Raw genomic sequence first — 21,637 nt, 5'->3', positions numbered from 1 at the left:
AAACCAGGGGGATATGAAAGCAGAGAGGGTATTAATGGGACCTTTGGGATAGTCCGGCTCATGATGGGAATGCATTTAGCGTGGCAGCTACTGACTGCAGTGTTTTGAAATGTGATTTGGAAAAAGGCTTTTAAATGCAATCACAGCAGTAATGAGCACAAACCTCGTTCAACCTCAGAACCACCTGCTCTTCAAAACAGCCGCAGCACGATCTACAGCAGCCCGAGACGGCCTTGCTCTTCCAACAGCACTGTGTGCATATCCACAAAATCCAGTAGGAAGCAGTAATCGCTTCACATTTTGCACCAACACCATCGCACCAGGTGTTCTGACAAATACCACCGTTAAATAGATCCAGAGCCCCTCTCCACGCTAATCCAGCCTGGTTCAGTAAGTCTGCAGATCTACAGCCTTTACTTCGCTGTGCTTTATCACTTTGGACCTGCTAATCCTGAAACCCCAAGAGCTCAGCTGTCCCATACATCACCACGCATCACACTAAATCCTCGATTCGGGGGGAAACCGGCTTCCCAGCACCTGTCCCATTCCGATGCTTTACAGCTGAGCTGCTGGCTTCACTTTAAACCAACACTGTAAAATACAACCTGTGGAAAGAAAGAGGCACAGGAGTCAGCAGAATAAGGGGAAAGATTAGATATACAAAGCAAAGAAATGGAAAAAAGAGAGAGCAAAGTAAACAAAAGCAGCATTAAGATGGAAAAGTTTGTTTTTGTCTGAATTTGGCAGCAGAGCTTCTTTCTCCAAATAAATTCACCTAACAGAGCTTGAGGACACATAAACAGACACACAAACATCGGTCTACCTAAATTCTAGAACTAGGATGCCAAGAAACCATGTGACTCCTAAATACTCACAATTTAGACAAGTCGTTTTATTTCTCCGTGCACACAAACACACACACACGTATCGGTGCTGTTGTTTTGAAGCTCAACATGAAGGTTTTTAGACTGGATTATCCTCAGGGGGCCTCAGGGGGCCGAGCGATCATTAAAACCTCTCTATACTGATCTGTAAGTGGAGCATCCACAGTGACCCCTGCTACTCACATCTCTGTAAAAAGGGAAAAATACATACAGTTGAAGGTCTTTGCAGCACTTATGGAACACGTTCTTGCTGTGTAACGCTCCCTGAAAGTAAGAGGCTTGAGTATGATTTTATGTAACGCATAGTAACAGAGGTTTAGATGAAGGAAAATATGAGCGACATGTAACCACATTTCCAAACAAACAGGAGAGCCTGTTTAAGCTCAAGGTGCCACAGTGCTGCACACAGCCAAGCTGGTCATTTTCTCCCCACTGGGAAGCCAGTGGTCGTTAAAGGGTGTTTCCGTGTTACGTAAGATGGATTTGCTCTGCTCCAGGGCTAAAATGCTCAGATGATCCACCCTTAATGTGGACAGACATTTTCACACAAAAGTGTGACACGTTCGCCTGTCTACTCCTTTAAACTGAATCTATAAAGAGGGTGAAGGGATTGTTGTGTCTTTCAGGAACACCAGCAGGAGGAAGGAGAGAGCCGGTTTGCAAATGGAAAAAAAAAGTGCTGGGAAAAAGCAGTGCTTTTGTGATCCTGGCTTAAAACAGTGACCAAGAGAAAAGATAGTATTTGTATGAAAAACATAGTTCAGTGTAAAATATATCCAGGAGTCTGCTTATTTTTGCAACTCAGTGCATTAAATGCATCTGGTATTTTTGAGGGTTTGGTTACTATTAAAGCAGCACATCATTGTCAGCTATTTTTTATCATTTATTTATATAGAGAGTATGTCTCCTCTCGTTCTTTCTCCACCCAGCTGATGGGCTCCTTCGTTCTGGCGGTGGGACTGTGGCTCCGTTTCGACCCAGAAACTGTTTCTCTGCTCAGCGGCGATAAGGCACCAGATACCTTCTTCATTGGTGAGCACCACAGCGCACCTTCGCTCATCTTTACAGCCAAGTCTGGCACGTTATAATTGTGTAACAATACGCCGAACCACATCCAGCACAATGCTGTTGATTTAACACATGTGTGGGTTAATTCACCGCAGGTTTTGGTAAAAGCTCTGTAAAACGCTTGTTGTCAACTGAATGTGATGAATTGTGTTTTCGTCACCACTGGGAGTTGTTTTTCTAGTAAAGTCCGGTTTGGGTTTGGGTTTTAAAGAAACGCAGCTGGGAAATCACTTTAAATGGGTCAAGGGAAGGTCTGCTGTTTCTGTTAACAATTAAGCTGAATATTAGGAATAGAAATGGAGAAGTAAGGCAGGAATTGTGCCAGTTGAGTGCCCTTGTTTGATAAATGTGCATTAACTTATTAAAGCATCAAATGTTCTCTCACACTTTTTAAATGAGCAAACTTTCATGCTGGCGATGAGTGGGAATAACAGGAAGTGACTGTGGTGCAGTGTGAATACATTAGTGGACTCGCACGGGTGTGCACCACCTTTTAATCGGTCAATCTGCCCAGATGGAAAGAAAGAGGAGGAGGGGAGAAATATATGGACAATTAAAGAGAGTTACATCATGCAAATGGCAAACCTTTGAAGCAAAAATTGGACATAGCATAATAATAAAGTGCTGAATGTTGAAGGGGGGGGAGAGGAGTGGATTTACAAGGGTTTTCATGTGCTGAACGCATAGTTTGTGTCATGCTGAAGATATTTGTGGTTTCTTTTTAGGAAAAGAGATGCTTCTACTCTTGACTCCAGTCCAGCTAAACTGCTTTGGGGGATAACATGGTGTAATGGTAGACTACCTCTGGGAGAAATATTTGCTTACAGAATCCTGTAACACTGTTAAGGCATTTCAACACTTCTGCGAGAGTGCCTGTGAACTGAAGTCAGACGTCCATTGGAATTAACCGAGTGGGTGGCCCCTGTCGGGTCCTCTGAGCGTCTAGTGCTACACATGGGTTTGACAGCGAGCGCTGTACCCACAGCTGAGCACCCTCAACAGTTGCTAGGGCTTGTTTCCATAGCATCAAACCCACACAAAACTTTCTTTTTAGTTGAAAATTATTTTTAAGATGGAAGATAAAATAACTTGGGACACAGAGGAAAAAAGGAAAATCTGATTTCCAGTATTTTCTTTCTTTCTTTCTTTCTTTTCCAAACAACAGTTTTGTTTAGCTTGTGGCGCAGTGCGAGCAGCAACATCACTTGTCACCAGATGGAAGAAGTTAAAAGCTAATTAGCCATCCTTAACTGACAGCACATTTAACACCTCCTGCTGTCAAAACTCTTTACAGGCAACTAAAGAAAAACCTGCAGGGTTACTGTATTGCACTTTGAGAAACCAGACCTCTCTGTCTCACTCTGACCTGACCCCATATAACATGGGAGCACCCTGCCTTAAACCACCCTCTGTGGAGCTGTTGCCTCACAACAGACCCCACTTGCATGAGATTACATGGAGCGGATCTGTTGAGTTCCTCCCTACAGACCAGCCCATGATGCACTGTGTGTTTCCTAATGAGACACTGAATGGTTAGCCAAGGGGCATGACATGAAGCATCCACTCAGACCTCCCTCTAAGTCAGGCTTTTGCTATTAAGGGTATTTACTGAGGACGCCATTAAAGGGCACAACAAGAAGGGCTACTCTTAAAAAGGGATGTGGCCAAGCACCAATTTACACAGCAAACAGTACAATCAGAAATTATAATGCCTCTGTTTGTTTTCCTTGGCACTACGACTAACTCAGATTACAATCCTAGTCCTATGCTGCCCCCTTGTGGTGACTCTGTAACATAACCTAATCACCAAAGGAACAAGATGTTGGGGAAAGCTGAGCGTGTTGACATGAACACAAGAAATCTTTTGTATACCATCCCTGTATGTTCCTCCAGGTGTGTACATACTTATTGGTGCCGGCGGTCTGGTGATGCTGGTCGGTTTCTTTGGCTGCTGTGGAGCCGTTAGAGAATCACAGTGCCTGCTGGGTTCAGTGAGTAAAAATGCACACAGATCATAAGCAAAACTCCAACTGGAATGCACTTTCGGCATTTTATACTTCCGAGTAGTAAACGCTTAATCCCTTTTTGCAGTTCTTTGCCTGTCTGCTGATCATCTTTGGGTCTGAGGTGGCAGCAGGAGTGTTTGGATTCTTAAACAAAGACAAGGTACGTTCATTGTTTCACTGTTTTTGAAAACTGCAAGCAGTACCAATAGTCCAAATTCACTTTTCTTGTCTTACACAGATAATTGAAGATGTCCAGAACTTCTACGCAAAAACCTACAATGAAAACAGCAACGGCACTTTGATCCTCTCTTACCAGAAAGTGGTACATATAGAAAAAAACAATTATGATCAACTACATATATGAGGAATCATTGCTTTTTTTTAATGCTCCCTATAATAGGCCTTGTCTTCTCATATTTTTTCTCCCATTTTAAGCTGAGCTGTTGTGGAACTATAGAAAACCGATGCCCCGATGCTGAAAAAGACACCCGGGTAAGACCTCGAGCAGCTCTATACAATCAGCAGAAATTAAATTGGTTGATATCAAATGAATGAGTCTGGTGCCTTACGAAACATCTCCTCTGCAGGACTGCGAGACGGGCATCAAAGACTTCTTCAACAGTAAACTCTTCATCGTCGGATACGTGGGCATAGGAATTGCTGGTGTCATGGTGAGCAGGGAGAAGAGAAAAGTCAGGAATGCACATACGTACGTGATGACTGATAATAAGATGATTTGTGTTTGCTGCTCTACAGATCATTGGGATGATTTTCAGCATGGTGCTCTGCTGTGCCATTCGCAACAGCAGGGAGGTCATCTAAGACGGATCCTTGGCCTCTGCTCTGACCTGCTTCTGTATCCAGCCCGTAAAGACTGTACAGCAATTCGTATTAAATGTCATCTCCTGTCTGTCAACCACCTGGGGAGCCAGGAAGTAGAACATGTTCGAAACAATCCCTTTCCACTGCAGTGCTCATCCCCTCCCTTGTGCAATGATCTTTTGGTTTGGTTTGTTGCTTATTTATTTCCAGTCCAAAGCAAACAACCACAGTCGACCTTTCACAGCATTCTGGGAAGACTTTCACATATCAAATGGGAACAGTACAAATTCTATTGCGGAGCAGACAACCTGTCAAATAGCTTTTCCTAATGGCCACAAATTTTGAACCCACATACTATCACAGCAGTGTCAAAGCTTTTTCACACAGCCTTGACACTGACCCCTGGGCTGTGGGAAACTTAAGCCTGAGAAAGCAATCTGAGGTGAAAGCTGCTGAGTTTGCTTATCTGTGCGCACAGAAACACACACACAGACACGCAAATACAGCTATGTTGTGCTACGTGAGCCCACGATCTTAAAAAAGATTTCTGCATCTCAGAGACCGTTTTGATTGGTTGGATCGGTGTGGAGCGTTACTCATGCGCGCTGTATTTCGATCTGGCAGGCATCCATCGGGATGCCCCATCACAGTGTGAGCGGACACTCCGTGAACCACTCAAACCACACAGGTTACACTAAATGACCAAAATCCAGTGATCTTATTAAAGAACTCGTTCATATTTAGGGAAATCCACCTATTTGGTTTATTTTTAGAGTTAAGTGAACAGATTGAGGCCCAGTAAACATACATTACAGCCAGTGGCCAGTTAGCTTAACTTAAGACAGTCAACATGTCGTCTCGTAGAAGAAGGAAAAATGTGTTCGCACTTTTTTTGTTACCTTTGGAAGGATTCAGTTTTTTTCCATGTGTTCAGTATTTACTCTCAAACAATTAAGTTTGGATGTAACTTCCTATTTAACAAATATGAAAGCAGCATTCATCCTGTCATGTGGCTCATGGACAGAAAGTGAGTGTATTTCTCAGAACTCTCATATCTTTGCAGAACTAGGTTACTTTGCATGATAATGTACATATACGAGCATATTATGTTGTCTAATTTAAGTACTACATTCCCAAGCTGGTGTGTGCTGATGAGTTAGGCAGATCACCAAACTCCAAATTCCTCTATTGAGCAGGAATGAGCATGAAGGCTACCTGAAGAGTTACACAAATGTGCTTTTGCAAATCCAAAAGAATATATATTAACTTCATTTAAAAGCATCTTGTGTGGTCCAATGAAAATAATCTGTTATGTAATAAAGCGTCCCATCAGACACTGTATTGAAGACCCAGACCCAGCGGCCATGTTTACAGGCTAAACTATCCAGTCAGCTGAGAACAGGCACAGGTGGTGGTTAAATGTGCTCATCTAAGCCAGGCCTCTGATGTCTTCTCACTTGCGTCAGTTTTCTCTCAGTGCCTTAAAATTACACCACCCTCAAAAAGAAGCAGTAGAATAGTCTCTATATTTGACTCAGTTCATTAACCTCAGCGTGTAGGAGGGAAGGAAAGACGACTCAGCCTGGATTGTTTCCACCTATCCAGCTTAAATCAGGCCATTGTTTATTCTATAGGACGTTTTCCAGCAGGCAGGACAGTAGGATGTAAATATGTTTCCTTTTCTATTGTACATTGTTTGTGCTAAATGTGATAGTTACTATTTAACATGCTGTGTTTAGACAGATGTTGGCAGTAGCTGTACAGTGTAATAGTGGCGAGATTGTTGGTATCCACACAGCTCGAACAGCGTCTGATTGATGTGCCTTTCTTTAAGCTGGTCGGTGAGCTGAACGTAGTGAATAAATGTAGCAACAGCGTGCACGTTTGTAGACTTGGACTGCAGTTAGCTGTCAAATGTATTCGACGAGTAGAAGACGGGGCTCGACTCGCCATTTTATGGCGTGTTTCACAGTGCTGCGTTCAACTCGAGCTCAGCCAAGGAAGCTGACGTGGTGCGAGCAACGACTTTCCTGCCAAATATTTCAAAAGGCTTTTGGTACCAAGGAATCCTGTAACGAGGACTCAAAACAATCATTTTAATGCTGATTAAGTTCCAACAATCAAGCTGCGTCAGACAGAAGTGCTGGTCAATATTACTATTCTTTGTTTTTTCCAGTGCATTGTAATGTGGCACAAGCGATGACAACAAGTGAGACTTGATAACCACTTCAGGGTGCCAGTAGGCAGTGTTTACTCTGAAGACTGAAGCAACACAGGACTATCACCAGACTGTCACTTCAGAGGCACAGTTTACTGCTACCAAAGCCACCAATCTGTTGCTGTCTTCCTCATTTCTATTTGTTAGAGCAAATCTGGAGATGTAACACACTGTGCACCTCAAAAACAAAAACTCTGTACACAGTCAAGCCTTTCATAGATGATTGTGTGTTAATTTATTTTGATACCATTCCAGGCCTCTCAGGAATATAGGTGTTTGAAGTTTAATAAAGCTTCTTGAAGGTTTTGTAGAGCTTCACGTGTCTGTCCTTCCATTATTGCATCACAGACATTTGCACAAGTGCACACAGGGAGGACATGCTGGTCTTTATTGGCCATTTCCTTTTGAAAAAGTGTTCAGTGGTAGTAGATTTACAATTGTATGTGGATGATTAAAGCAGATACAAGTTTATATATAAACTCTAGGAGCATTGACGTTTCTTTTTGCACATACACAGATTTAAAGTGTGTGAGATTGTTGTTTAATGTCTTGGGATCGGGCCACACGTTCACGCAGGATGTCAGTGACACACTCACGGCACACTTCTAGCAATTTCCATTAATGAAATCCATCTGCAGCATTTTCCTGGATGCGCTCTAAATGTAGCGATATTTTTACCTCACATCATGAGAAGTGCTGCCACAGCAAAGCTCCTTTAGAAAGTAAAATGCAAATAATTTAGTAGTTTCTAAATGCAGCACTGCATAATTTAGAAGCAATGGTGATCCCCAGGAAAACCAGTGAAATCTCCAGTGATTAAGTAGGTTTCCAGATTTAGTTGCATGAGTTTCATGTCAGAGGTTCACATTTCTGCACTTGATCTGTAAGGACAGCTGGATATTAAGTTAAAGGTATAGTTATGTGTGCAATCCAGCTGGCTCAAGGACTGCCCGGGGTGAAATTACCTCAGCACTGCAGCACGAGCACTTTTACTGCCAAAATCGGAACCACGCTTGTGGTGCATGTGTAAAGGAGCAGGGTAACACCTTTCAGGCCTACATAAAAACAAAATATTAAATTATCTGAAGTTAATTTGCTGCCTGTTTCCCATCAGCGAGTGATTACAGACTATAACATTCAACACTTCAAGCCACACACACTCAACACAAACAGAAATAAACGCTGCATTTACAGACATTTATTCAGCATTTATGTATTTACAAAAAACTGCTCTAATTTAGCTCCACTTTGCACAGTTTGAGAAAACTGAAGAAAAACCTGCATATTTACATTGGTAGAACAGTTTAAATGACTTTAACCCATGAAAAGGTCGAGCAGGCAGAGAGTGCAATCTATCATTACACTGTTTACTGCCTCTGAATGTCATTTTTGTGTGTGTGCTCCTGCATCTCTGACAGCTAGAAATCAGACAGACAACCACAACAGACTAAGAGAACATGGCTACATGTAGGTCATGTAGCACCTTTTTTTCTTCCACGTTTGGTCCCAAATGCCAAATGAATCCATCAATAAAGTCTTTACCATTAAACAACATTTCCTTTACCACAAAAATGTGGTTCTCTAAAGTCAGCTGCAGGTGGCCTTGTTGGGCTTTATTTGCAGAGTTAAAAAACACAAACAAAAAATACACAGAGTTGTGTAGAAGAGATTCACAGTGCGCGCTCAAAACTAAAATTCACTTTAGATCAATCACAGTTGTGTATGTGGTGCGAGAATGGGGAACAGGAGACCTCTTGACCAAACATTTCTTCTTCATCTTTTCTAAACCATCATCCCTAGATGACAGAATTTGGGACGAGGTTATGCCCCTTTTTTATTTATCCTCTTAAAACAGGACAGAAGTGAAGTAAAAATGTTCTACCACTATTGTTTTATGCTAATTGGCACAGTTATGTCTCTTCATAACATTAAATACCATCACCTCATAGTTGCCAAGATAGAGCAGTTAGATGGAAAACCAGATTAGGGTTGCAATGAAAGGCAGGTGATGGAGTAAAGCTAAGAAAGCAGTGAATAGTCTGGTGCCCCCGAAGCAGAGCTCTGGGCAGGTGAGGAAAGCTCTCTCTCCCAGAAAGATCCAGTGAAGCACAGACTGGTAAACTTCAACCTCAGTCTCTTAAAAAAAGAGATCTTCATGCTAAAGTCATATTTTTAGACCATTTTAAAATGAATGGCATATCTATGATCCATTTAGCATTTTACTGGAAACCTCCAACAATAAAGAAGGTACACAAAGAGCTGGATCCATTGCTACGCTCAGGGCATAGCTGCTGTAATTTAATAAACCAGCAAAGGTTGGAAACAGCTTTTTTTTTTATGCAGAGCAGATGTTGTAGGGTGTGTACCCCAGCAGGAACTCTCCAACACCCACAAAGTACACAACCTGTGCAATGCCAAAGAGCGGGGCTATGACAAGGGCCCGGCAAGTAGCTCCCTTGAGGAAAGCTCCAGGACCCTCTTTTCTCAGGATCTTCCTGCAATTAACAAGACAAGCCCAGAATTAGTCTTTGATTTATGCTATCGAGGCCAAGCCAAGCAGAATGTTTGTTGGTGATGCTGAGAATCTAAAGCTATGATTTAAGCTATGTTCACCTGATACAGTCCACCACGCCACTGTACGTTTCTTCATTAGTTCCTTTTCTGAGTGACTGGAGCCTTGTTTTGACAACTGCATGAGACAGAAAATTATAAATTATGCAAATAATAAAATGATGTTTTTCTTTAAAATGTCACTTTACTTCGTAGTGCACCAAATGAGTCTCTCACCATCACAAGGACTGACAGCCACAGCGGCGATGGATCCAGCCAAGCAGCCAGACAAAAAGGACCAATAGAAAGGGACGGATGGGTCGTCAGATGAATGCTGGCCAAGCTGGTGCACATGTGCAAAAAGAGGAAAGTACACAACAGAGAACGGGATGTCCCTGAAAAGATAAAATACAAACAAACATGTTTGGATTGATAGACAGAAAGATGTAAAACTGGTTGATTAAACATGTGATATGGCAATACATTTGCACATCTTACCTCATCAATGTGGCCCCAAGACCCCTGTATAGTCCTGTAACACCCTTAGTCCTCAGCAGCTCTCTGGTGATCTGTATGGCAGAAGTTCGCATGGCTTGAGGCCCAGGGACGGTGTTATAGGAACGGCTAAGAACTGCGCTGGCCCTGCCCATCTTCAGAGTTGTTACAACAGCGGGCATCACTCTCTGCTGGGCAGCTGGCAGAAACAGGAAATCTAAGTATTTTAGAGCTGAAACACTCCCAAACACCAGTTTTGTTTGGGGGTTTTGCAAATGATTTGCAGATGTAGATGGTTTTACCTATCCTGCCTGCATCCTGCAGCTGGATCTTGAGCATCTCCATGGGTGTGGTGACAATGACCTGGCACATCCCCGCACAGCATCCCGCCAACATCTCCTTGAACACTGTCAACTTACCACTAAGGACCCAAACACGTCGATTAGATAAAAAATAAATAAATAAGAATGACACTGGATGTTAATATGTTCTTAAGTGCTACTCACCCATCTTTGCTCAACATGTGGCGAAAGAAATCATTAGCAGCTAGTTTGATGGCTTTCTCTGGGGTTACCAGGGTTAGATTTACTGCAGCACCTGCAACAACAAACCTGCTTGTGACAAACTTCCTCCTAATGAAGCAAAGGTGCAGACTTGCTGAAACATATTAACTCATCAGTCTGACAGCACATTTTCCAGTGCAGGAAAACAAGAGTATAGAAACTATCCTGACTGTAGGAATGTGCAAAGCAAAACGGAAATGTTTAGCAACAGAACAAAATAGCCTGCTACTAAGCTACTGTGACACAACTGACTGCATTTTTCGCTGCCTTGCACCAAACCATTAATGGGCCAGTTTACTCAGGCTTTGATCCAACACTGAATGTGACTCAGCATCTGTGCGTCTTATTAAATTACCCAGTCTGGTTGTATTGGTTCCACCAATTTCAAATAAGGTCAGGCAATTAAAATGTGTCATAGATCTCTTTGCTTTTACATATATCTGCCAATGTAGGTGATGGCAGTTCTTGCAAAACTAGATAAAGGACTTTGGGGCAAACAATCACTTGTAAAAACTGCAAGTATGGGCAAGTATTACCTCTGTACATGCCAAAGTAGCCCTCAGATTTAACTGTCTTCACTAGGCAGTCCATCCTGGTGAGAAACATGAGATTCACAGTGAAGGTTGTTATCATTCAGTGTAGCAGAATGGTGTCATTACAACATAAGTGTCACTGAAACATAATGATGACACAGCAACAAGAACAGGAACTTGCATAGTAGAAACAATAATGTATTCACATGCATTTTGAAGAAGAAGAAGCACTGGATTATGAAGATACAAATTATACTAGTGTTGTCTCAAACTATCAGTGAGTTTTCATTTGCAGGTGCCGGTCTTACATGTTCTTGTAGATTTGCTGCCCACTGCGCTGGTTCTGCAAGCGCGTCTTGGCCAAGTCGATTGGGAACACACAGGTGACTCCTACCATGCCTGCAATCCCTCCATTGATCAGTTTGGCTGGTAGACTGTACAAAGGCAAGTCGCAACAGACAAGGACATAACAATCATTCTTTTTCCCACCATTTCTGCAGTTACACAAAGAAGGGTGTTGACAGGCGAGGCGAGAAAACCTGCTCAAACTAAGCTGAAGTAATATGAAAGCAACTCATTATGCTTCTTGGCGTGTGACCCATACTAGTGTATCTCTTTGTAGAAGCTATAGAAAATAACTTGTTGACAAAGTAAAGCAAACAACTCACATATAACTGTAATAAAGTGCTACACATCGGCACAAGAGCAAAAGGCAGGTGGCAAATTCTGTGTTTATTGTATAAAACTATTGGATTGACAAAAAAACAATTAGAACATGCCTCGTTCCTATTATCTCATCTAACTTGGTGCACAGGTCCGTACCTTATCTGTTGTTGCTGGGCCATGGTTCTTGAATTTGGTGAGTGCAGAAGTTGTTTTAGCACAGAGGGAGAGCAGGCTGAGGGTCCCTGAGAGACACTGAGCAAGGCAAGAGCAGAAATAAGCTCAAGGTGATATATATAGAGGAAAGTCCGGCCCTGCAGAGACAAGGATAAATTTGACTCTCCACCCACTGCATTACCAGCCAAGTTAAAATCAGGGTCAGTTACCCACCAACATCAAAGCACAATCCTAATATCCAAATCAAGGCAGGCATACACCCATCTGCAGTGTGTCATTTCAGATGAATCCAGCTCTTGTCTCGAGGCGTCTTGATTGCAAACATACACTCATACAATGGATAAAGTCATAAATTAAAAAACAAACAGCTACTGCGTCTCATAATAACGTGTGATCTGAATTAGAAAGTTAACTACATCTGCTCTGCCTAATTACAAAAGCTTTACAGTTTTTTGCTTTTTGGTTGTTTTTTTAACCCGTCCTGCAACTTTTTCCCGGGTTGTTAAATTTATTTAGATGTGAAAGACATATTAAAACATCGGAGCTGTATTCGAAAGAATCGTGGTTACTTACGGAAAAGAGCTGGGACAGCACGCCTTAAAATAAAGGTAAAGACTTTAACGCTGCTTCATATCCACCATCGTCTTGGTTAATAAATTAATGAATGAGTAGAAAGAGGAAGGAGACAAGCTACAGCTAGGTGCGCCTCAGACCTGACTTGGGAACCAATAAAAATTGATTCTCTAAAAACTGGGCGGGACAAACAGACCATGACGCAACATTTATAACCGTTTCTCTCAGACATGTGAATCAGCCGAGTAATCCTGATATCTCTGATATGGTTCGTGCTGGCTCACAGCAGGAACCCATTTCCTGGAACCATCATTCTTGCTATTGTTAGGTATTGTACTGGGTCTGTTCATGGTCCAGTTTATTTACGTCCCAAATTATCGCCACCCAACCCCCTAAGCTAAGCAGTTACCGAATTAGCCTTTTTTTTTTATTTAATTTATTTTTTATTTGTTTATTTCAATGTATTTATTGTAATTTCACACTTTTAGTCATAAAAGACAAAAAAAATCACAACTGTATTGCATGAACAGACTGTTTTATTGCAATATCATAATAAACTAGAGAACAGAACATGAGATGCACTACAATAACATCAACACACACAAACACGTAGTCATTTTCATTAATAGCTGAATCACTTCCGTGCAAGCGCGCTGCTGCTTGTATTGGAGTATTGTGAGATCTCCACAGCAGACTGGTTCTGTTTCTTCACACTGTCAAGTGTCGTGAAGCACTGATCATAAGGGATACGGCTGGTCCGGACGCAACGGTGTGTGCGTGTGTCACAGCGCCTACAGCTGCAGCAGTGGGCTGCGGGATAATACAGCTGTGGGTTGACATCCTTGGGACAACCAGGAATATGGGCAGCCCGGTACACCAAGGAAAGAGGAACACAGCTACGCTGGATCAAGAAAGTCCTCCCAAATCGTCCCCTCAAATTAGTGTCCTGGAAATGAGGAAACAAGGCTGATGACCACAATATTCAATGAGAACGGAACAAGGTGCCATTAAGATTTTTATATGATTAATATGTGAAAAATCCGCAGAATGTGTTACAGTTTGATATGTCATCATTACCTTCATCACATTTATTGTTGTCTCAAATATTCTCATAATGTCCATCATACAGTTTGCTTAACTTTTACATCATTGAGTCTCCATGAAAAGTGTAACTGTGTGCAGAAGTTGTCACCTGGGTGTAACAATAGCCACTGCAGATGGTAGTGTTGATGGCCACGCACTGGGTGCAGTCTTGCTTCTCAATCCATAAAGTGTAATTCTTCAGCATACAGGTATGCACCGCACCAACCATCAGCACACACAACAGCAAGGATTTCAATGCAAACAGAGGCATGCTAAATCTGTAAACACATACGAATGTACGGACAATTAAAGATACATGCAAGAAAACAAAATAAACAGATGCAATCAGAACACTATCAATGCAACGTTTGCTTAGTTTCACGCAAACCTAAACTGAAGAGAAAAAAACAAACTGTGACATATGACCTTAGTGATATCTTGGAACTACAGAAGTGTCAGTTCATTGCAGAATCTGTTATGATGAGACGAGTTTGGTTCCCTCCTGTTCCCCTGGAAGTATCTGAAACTATAAAGGATGCCCATCCGCTTTTATGGAAACCTTAATCCACCCTGAGTGCCCCAGTAGACTTTGGTATACATCATTATTCCAATAATCGTGTCAATATCACTGCAGGTTGAAAATGCTGCCACAACATCTGTGCAAACCACAAACAACAAGTTATGCAACTCCAGCCCCGACCCTCAAACGTGTATGGCTGGGCAAAACTGATCCATGTGACTGATTCCACACGTTTTAGGTCGTGAGACGCGAAAGAGTCAAAGAATATTCCTCAAACTCAGTCTGCGTTTAAAAGTGCATTCAAACTTGTGTCAGTAAAACACATTGTAAGCTCCTCATTTAGCAGAGTGAACGCTCACTTGTTGTACTTAATGATGATGATGTTTGAGCAAACAAATCGTTTATAAAATGTGGAACTAGAGAAACAGATTCCTCTGTCTTTATGTTAAAAACAATTAAAGAAAAGTATAAAAGTTCCGAATAGAATCAAATGGAGACAAAATCAGAAATAATCTCATTTTACTTATGAATTCTGCTGTAAGTGTAACTGCTCATATTGGTTTGGCCTGGCTGATGCTGGGTCAGCCCGTGTCCTACAAGTAAGGTAAAAAGGGTATAGCCTCTTTAGCTAAGCCATTAATGCTCCCATAATTCCCATCTGTTCTTAACAGAGGTGGCCATGTGCCCTCAGATTTTTCCTCACTAAATGTTGTAAATAAACACGTTCAGCCAACACATGTAGGAGAGGCCTTTAAATCTGCAGGCATTTTAAAGAACTGCACATGTATAAATTTCAAAATTCAAACTTCTTTAATTTTATTCAAGACTCAACTTTACATAATAACCGAGATATAAAATTTAAATGAAAAATATGCAATTTTGTGTATAATTCTAAAAATCTGAGAAACCCCCAAATGCAGCTTCTTTTTCTTACAGGTTAAATCTCTCAACAGTAAATGTATTTCTAACTTTGATTAGATTAAGCTTCCATTTTTCTGATGATAAACCATATAAAATCCACCCTGAAATACATTAACTACGCTTTTATTAAATTATTCATCTTATACTCACCATGCAGTCTGACATTAAAACTTCTTTATTCTTGCGACCTGGTCCCTGATGTTGTCACTCTGTTTTCGCTCTACATTTAACATGACGGTCGCAGTTATATACTGCAGCCATCAGATAATTACAGCAAACTGGGTCGTGGACAGTTCACCAATTATCTGTGCCGACACACATCCCGCTTTTTTGAGACCAGCGGATTATTATTTGTATGAGGTATGAGAGAAGAGAACAATCAAACTGATTCATATCTCTCTCCAGACATTACTGTGTCAGTTTAATACTACACGGTACATATTCTGATTAGTGAAGATCAGGGTTAACTTACTTAAGTAGCAATATTAATTACATAAATATTTACATTTTTTGACTTCTTGCAATAATCCTTCCATAGTATATGGAACTGGCACACAAAGCTACTATTTCATTTAGAAACAAAACAGGTTTGCACACTTTCAAGTAGCACGCAGAAAAATCAGAAAGTATGCATGTTAAACAATTTAAAATATTTGATACTTACAGATTAACCTGTAGGTTACAATGGGAATCTTAAAGATGTTTTGAGATTTAGCAGATGCTGCTGGGCTGGTTTGCTGTTCTGTGCTTAACTGCAGTAGTCAGTCACACAGATAGAAGGATCCAGAACTCATCTTGGAGTAGGCCAACTCAATAGACATCATTTCATTTGCCTCCTGTTCAACCCACTCTGTGAATGTGTTATCACTGTGGCATCATCAGATGATGTTCGAGGTTAAACTCTGTGGCTCTGTGTTTCAAGATCGTGCGGGCAACACTTCGTGTTCCAATAAGGCTAAAAAGTGGGGCAGAAACATGAACTGGTTTTGTTTGGGGGCAAAACTGCAGCTGTGCACCAAGGACAGTAGGACACAATATGATCACAGAGTTGTTTTCTGAAAGTTTAGTTAAGTGGTTACATGTTAAACCAAAAAGCAGTATTAAATAAAGATCCACAGTAAACACTTTACATACAGGTGCATCATCCGTAAAGACACCTAAATTACAATGCCAGTATTTTTCAGCGTTGTGCACTGTGCACCTCAAGTGTTCCACTGAAAATGCATTATTTTTGTATGATAACTTGCACATGTAAGCAGTATGTCATAAAAAACAGGTTCTTGGCACTTCTTGTGTCTCACCAATGTCATATGCACAAACTGCATGTGAATATAGGCCAATGCAAGACCAAACAAGCGTATTAAGAAACATTAACATTCATCGTTAACATACATGAGGAAACAGATGCTTTCAGTGTCTAAATCCAGAAGCATTTCCTTTTAGCCTTGTGTTTACATTGCCCTCTCTTACAGAGAGATGTGAATATGAATATTTCCTACAAGCATTTCATGTGAGATGCAGATTTATGATTTGCATTCACAATGTTGTCTTATGCGTGTGCCACAGTCCAGAAGGGTCTACTGTCATCAAGAGGACATAAATGACCCTCCAGTCACATGATCCTTGATGGTGAATGTTCAATATTTGTGCAAAACGTGGGGGGAGAGTAGTCTGAATTGGGTTGTGGAGATCTGCCCCAACTCATTCATCGCACTCAATCGCCAGCCGCGAGCGCTTCCAAGTCATCAGAGAGATGCATCCACCTGCCAACCGGCTTCTCCTGCTACACCTGCTCTCATTGACCCATGCTTTCTGTTCACTCGCTCACCCGGATTCAGGTGATGCCCTGCAAGGGCAACGATTGGCTCTTCTCTCAGACCTTCCCCGAGGTGATTGGTGGAGTGACAAGCACTCGGCACGTGACCTCTTCAATGAGCTTCCTCCCACGGATTAGCACGCGCTGCACACCAGGTATAACTACGGTCAAAAAGGCGCGTGGAATCTTTATCACGGTTTGTTGCTTTAACGAGTATTTTGGGAGGGTTAGAATTTGAACTATCCCAGAGGGAAACATAATTCACAAATGTGTTTAGATTGTTTTTAATTTAATTTTAATTAATTTAAATAAAAGAAGGTACTGAACGCCCCGTTGCATTCTGGGCCGTTCAGTACACGCCGTTCACTGCGATTATTGTTATTTCGATCAAGAAGACTTTTTAAAATGTATTTTATAGCGCAGAGAAAAAAATATAAGCAGGAAAACTTCAGCTAATGTGTGAGTACAACCTGTTGGTTGCTTTTCGTGTTGTTAGTGACTTTATAGGAAACCTTTGTCAAGATAAGGAATTTAACAAATAACATTTCAGCCCATGCTTTCAGAAGATCTACATCAAAGACTGATGTTTGCTCCATTATGAAGCTGTTGCAATCACGACTACATCGCTGAAATCGGCTACAATAGAAGACGAGCAGCCAAACCCAGACGTGTAAATAAAGCTGTGATTGTATCCAAACACTAGATGTCAGCCAAGCACAGTACCAGACTTGTCTTCTCAGCTGTGGGGAACTCGTGTGTTCCTGCATCTTGTGATTTTATCAGCTTGTTTAACTCTCCCCCACAGGCAGCTGTAAGGTGAAGAGTATAATTCACACAAGCAGAAATGTTTTATGAAGCTCCCAGACCCCAAGGAGATATAATTAACTCAATGCTCAGAGGAACAGGTGTAAAATGAATATGGCCAGATCACAGATGGCATGCAGGGAAATTTGGTTCTGAGCCCACAGAAAAGGTATTTATTGTGTTTTCGTACGAAGGAAATGAGGCTGAGTCGCTGTTAAACGGCATAGCTTTCCTATACACGTGCACAGAGAAAGCTCCGTAGGCGGCAGTGAACATCCTGCTTCCTCAGTCATATAATAAATGGTCAAGGCAAGGTCCTCTTCACACAGCGAGACAGCCACAAATAAAGAGTGGATGTACATCTTGATGGGGGGGACAGTCCAGATTTCCAATGAATGAAATCAGGAAATACAGCATCACCAAGGACAACATGTAATAATCTGTTTTCTGGGGCTTTTCCATCTATAAATGATTCTTTTCTCACCAGCTGCTAACACCTTTGAATTGCCACCCAATATGGAAAAGAAAGGTGCCATAACGCTGATTTTAGAACGATTTGTGTTTTCTGAGAATATCAAACAGCTCAATATGTTCTGTCATCTGAGGCTTTTGCTCTCTCAGCCTATTTTAAGTTGGGTAACAGAGAGATTTTTAGTACTAGGGCCATTTTTGGAAGGAAGAAGAGAAACTACTTTGACCCAAATCATCTCTGGTGTCCTTGAAGACACTTATTAAGAACCTCGGGAATCTGGAGAACACCTCTAGACAGCTCTTCTCCACTTCTCCTCTACTCTCCTTTGTGATCTTCCCTGTCCTAACTTTTATTCCACCTTCCCTTTTTGTCTGTGTGCACCTTCACTTTCACTCACACAGACCCACAAGGCTCCCACAGGGGCTCAAAATCAATCTCACGGTGCTTAAAATAATCAACCTAGTTGAGGCAGAGGGCTTACCAGTAACATGTACAGTAGCTCACGTCCTCACTCCTTATTTTTACCTCCACCCCACCTCCCTGATTGTGAGTGACTGGCAGCCATCTCAGGATTTATTTTGCTTTCTTTTCATTTTAATATTTACCCAGGCTGCCATCATTTCATTTGGAGTTCAATTTTTTTGTCATATAGTTCATATAAATGATTGTATTGTAAGCTGTACTACATCTCTTGTCGAGTGACAGCTGGGGAAGGCTCTTGCTCCTTACCATCGAGAACTGGATTAGCACTGGTCTGATGACTGGATGGATAGATAGGTGGCTGGATGGGTGAAGTCATGTATGGGCAGGAATTCTTATATTTAGATCTGATTCCACATGAGTACCAATTATTTTCTTTTTCTTTTTTTTTAATCTTGTAATGTCACTGCTGTAATTTTCATCATAATCTAAATAAATATTTTCGTAAAAACGTGCAAATCTACTCTATGTACAGTTGCGGTCAACAGTTTGCATGCACTCATCATGGGCATGAAAGTCGTGGTAATTTGGGGCTTTTAATGATTGATTTTTCTGGAATGATTGTACACAATTCATCTTTAATGACTGAAAGAATATTGCTTGTGTGCTCAAGTTTGAATTTAGTTTGGATTTTCTCTCTTCCACACGAGGTCAAAAGTATATACACAACCTTAAAACAGTATATTGAGTTTATGCATCCCACTAATATTTTTGGTAACCATCAACAAGCTTCTGTCATAGTCTGTCTGATATTTTTGGGGAAAAGCCTAATGTTACCCTGCTTTATCCGTTGCAAAAGCAGTTTTGATGTATGTTTGACATAAATTTCCTGTTGGGACTCCCAATCATGTCAAACCACCCAGCTGTTTATTTGAGCTGAAGTTGAAGAATTTAGAGGTAGTTCACTTTTCCATGCATGTACCAGTGCCACAGGCAACAAAACAGCCCCAGAGCATGACGCTACCACCATCATGCTTGACAGTTGGAGCACTGTTCTTAGGTTGGAAAGCCGCACCTTTCTTTCTTTGGCCCATTTGACCATAAAACCATCTCCAGAGGCATTTGTCTCGTCCACGTGGGCAGCTCAAAATTTCAGTTGAGTTTGAGTTGAGCTGAAGCTTCTTTCTTGGTCAACACCGTCTCAATCTGTGACAATGTAAAACTCACCTCACTGTGGACATTGACACTGGTGTTCCAGCAATTTCCATATCATGGCAAACACTGAGGTGTTACTGAACATCCTAACCAACCGCTCATCTTTCAGATCTTGTCAAAGTAGAGATGCATCTAAAAAAAAAACCTTATACTTAATGTACGATTGTTTGGTCAGTCCAACGAGTGCTGTCATGCAAATCCTTTTTATGCTGCAAAGAGAAACTCGCAATTTGCATCACTCAGATTCGCTAATGATAATTAAATAGGCTTTAATTATTTTCAAATCCTTCAGCACCACCACTAAAATAATGACGTGACTGCATGTATGTATTTGAGCCCGTATGTATATATGTTATTAAAGCCTCTGTGGATTAGAAATCCTAAATGAATTCAAGATTGTGCACCCAAGTGTTCTATTTGAAAGTAATTAAAGATAAATGCTGTACAGTCAAAAAAGAACAGATTAAAGAAACTAACGGCCCCAAATGACCAAGACATTCATGCTCATGATGAGTGGGTGTAAACTTCTGACCACAACTGTATGCGTATGTATGAATTTAAGTAATTCACACCATAAATGTGTGGGTGCAAGATGCCTCACTTACTGTACACGTGTGTGAAAACCTGCCTATTTACTGAAAAAAGAAGGGCGATAAAGGTTGCCGGCTCCACCTAATTGGTGGCACCTGTCACAGTAAGTTTTGACCCCCAGAGAAATATCATCGATCACCCGGGACAAAAATAGCATCTGGAGCCCAGCTTCCAGCCAACAATGAAACTTTCTCCTCCTCAGTTGTTCTGGTAATTAACAAAATCATTCACACAGATGAATCTAGCTGACGATCTTCAAACAATACCCATTCATACCTGTTACAACCTTTAACTAATGAGCTCTCCTTCTGTTTAAGCTGCTACTTTGAGGAAAACATTTGAAAACTGCAGCATGGCCCAGGTCAGATCCCAGAGACACGTTCAGTGAAAAAATTCATGCTTTGTTTTGCTTTTTCTTTTCTTGTCTCATATTATTGATTTTTAAAGATATGCAAATTTGTCCCAACACAGTGCTCAAGTCAAGGAGGCAATGCCCGCCCTACATCACAACTCAAATATAGCTACACCAATTAAGGCCAGTTCTTGTATGCTACACTGAGCATGTGGAAGAAATCATTCTCCATTACTGTATTATAAGTCTCTTGATGTCTGATTGTGCAGCAAGTCAGTGGATGAAAAAGACGGATAACTTTGGGGAGGAGCAGCACGCTTAATTGGATTCTGCATTATTGTGAACAGGACTGTAGAGATGACAGAAATGCTCCTGATTCAGAATCGTTCGTTAGTGGGCAAAATAAATGGATCAGGGTGTTAAGTTTAGCCCTAATTATTCTGTTTATCTTTTTGTTTAGTCCCTTTATCTCCCTTCCTTGCTTCACTACAGCTGTCAGAGTAGGAGTAAAGTAATTGCAACCTGTCTCTGGTCTACACTGGCCATCAGCCCAACATAGAGAGCCAGAGGAGGGCCACAAAAAGAAAAGAAGTGGGAAAAAAAGATGTGTTAACAAATAAACTGAAGGGGGAGGGTGGGGTGAGTAGACAATGTAGAATCTATAACAGCGAGAAATGGAAAATTTAAAGGAGAGTGACCAAGTGAACAATGCTGATGAAGATGAGAACGAGCGGAGAGAGGGCCGGCGAGATGAAAGGATGGAGGGTGAGCAGAATGGCAGAGGGAGAAGGGGAGGGTAAGCTTCCGACAAAAGGAAGTGGGAGACAATCCAGTAAGGCACATGGTGTGTGTGTGTGTGTGTGTGTGTGTGTGTGTGTGTGTGTGTGTGTG

At 41.4% G+C, this 21,637-nt stretch overlaps 2 protein-coding genes across 5 annotated transcripts in view; one reads left to right on the top strand and one right to left on the bottom strand.

Moving 5' to 3' along the window:
- Positions 1-7,477, top strand: part of LOC102288597 (tetraspanin-2) — an 11,480-nt gene extending 4,003 nt beyond the window's left edge. Inside the window, exons 2-8 of the mRNA XM_005914659.3 lie at positions 1,814-1,916; positions 3,846-3,943; positions 4,044-4,118; positions 4,197-4,280; positions 4,394-4,450; positions 4,546-4,629; positions 4,715-7,477. Of these exons, the coding sequence (XP_005914721.1) occupies positions 1,814-1,916; positions 3,846-3,943; positions 4,044-4,118; positions 4,197-4,280; positions 4,394-4,450; positions 4,546-4,629; positions 4,715-4,780 (567 nt within the window). The 3' untranslated portion in view covers positions 4,781-7,477. The remainder of the gene's footprint in view (positions 1-1,813; positions 1,917-3,845; positions 3,944-4,043; positions 4,119-4,196; positions 4,281-4,393; positions 4,451-4,545; positions 4,630-4,714) is intronic.
- A 703-nt stretch (positions 7,478-8,180) lies between these two features.
- LOC102314299 (mitochondrial glutamate carrier 1) lies at positions 8,181-12,698 on the bottom strand. 4 transcript variants are annotated; one of them, XM_042227318.1, is made up of 11 exons: positions 12,553-12,691; positions 12,193-12,289; positions 11,962-12,116; positions 11,448-11,573; positions 11,143-11,198; positions 10,550-10,640; positions 10,346-10,464; positions 10,047-10,242; positions 9,786-9,943; positions 9,612-9,687; positions 8,181-9,493 (listed from the first exon to the last, which is right to left on the bottom strand). In XM_042227318.1, exons 2-11 carry the CDS (start codon positions 12,196-12,198, stop codon positions 9,334-9,336), a joined length of 1,143 nt encoding a protein of 380 aa, XP_042083252.1. In that variant the 5' UTR covers positions 12,199-12,289; positions 12,553-12,691; the 3' UTR covers positions 8,181-9,333. The 4 variants fall into 4 exon arrangements, with proteins under 4 accessions (XP_042083252.1, XP_005914720.1, XP_014194340.1 ...); XM_005914658.3 differs by lacking the exon at positions 12,193-12,289 and having other exon boundaries at positions 11,962-12,057; positions 12,553-12,698; XM_014338854.2 differs by lacking the exon at positions 12,193-12,289.
- Between the last annotated feature and the right edge of the window lie 8,939 nt (positions 12,699-21,637).

This window comes from Haplochromis burtoni, unplaced genomic scaffold (genome assembly GCF_018398535.1).
Source record: "Haplochromis burtoni strain Fernald_Lab_line unplaced genomic scaffold, NCSU_Asbu1 Contig_9, whole genome shotgun sequence".
Lineage (NCBI taxonomy): Eukaryota > Metazoa > Chordata > Actinopteri > Cichliformes > Cichlidae > Haplochromis > Haplochromis burtoni.
The sequence above is the reverse complement of the archived record's forward strand: the minus strand, read 5'-3'. Positions and strand labels throughout refer to the sequence as shown.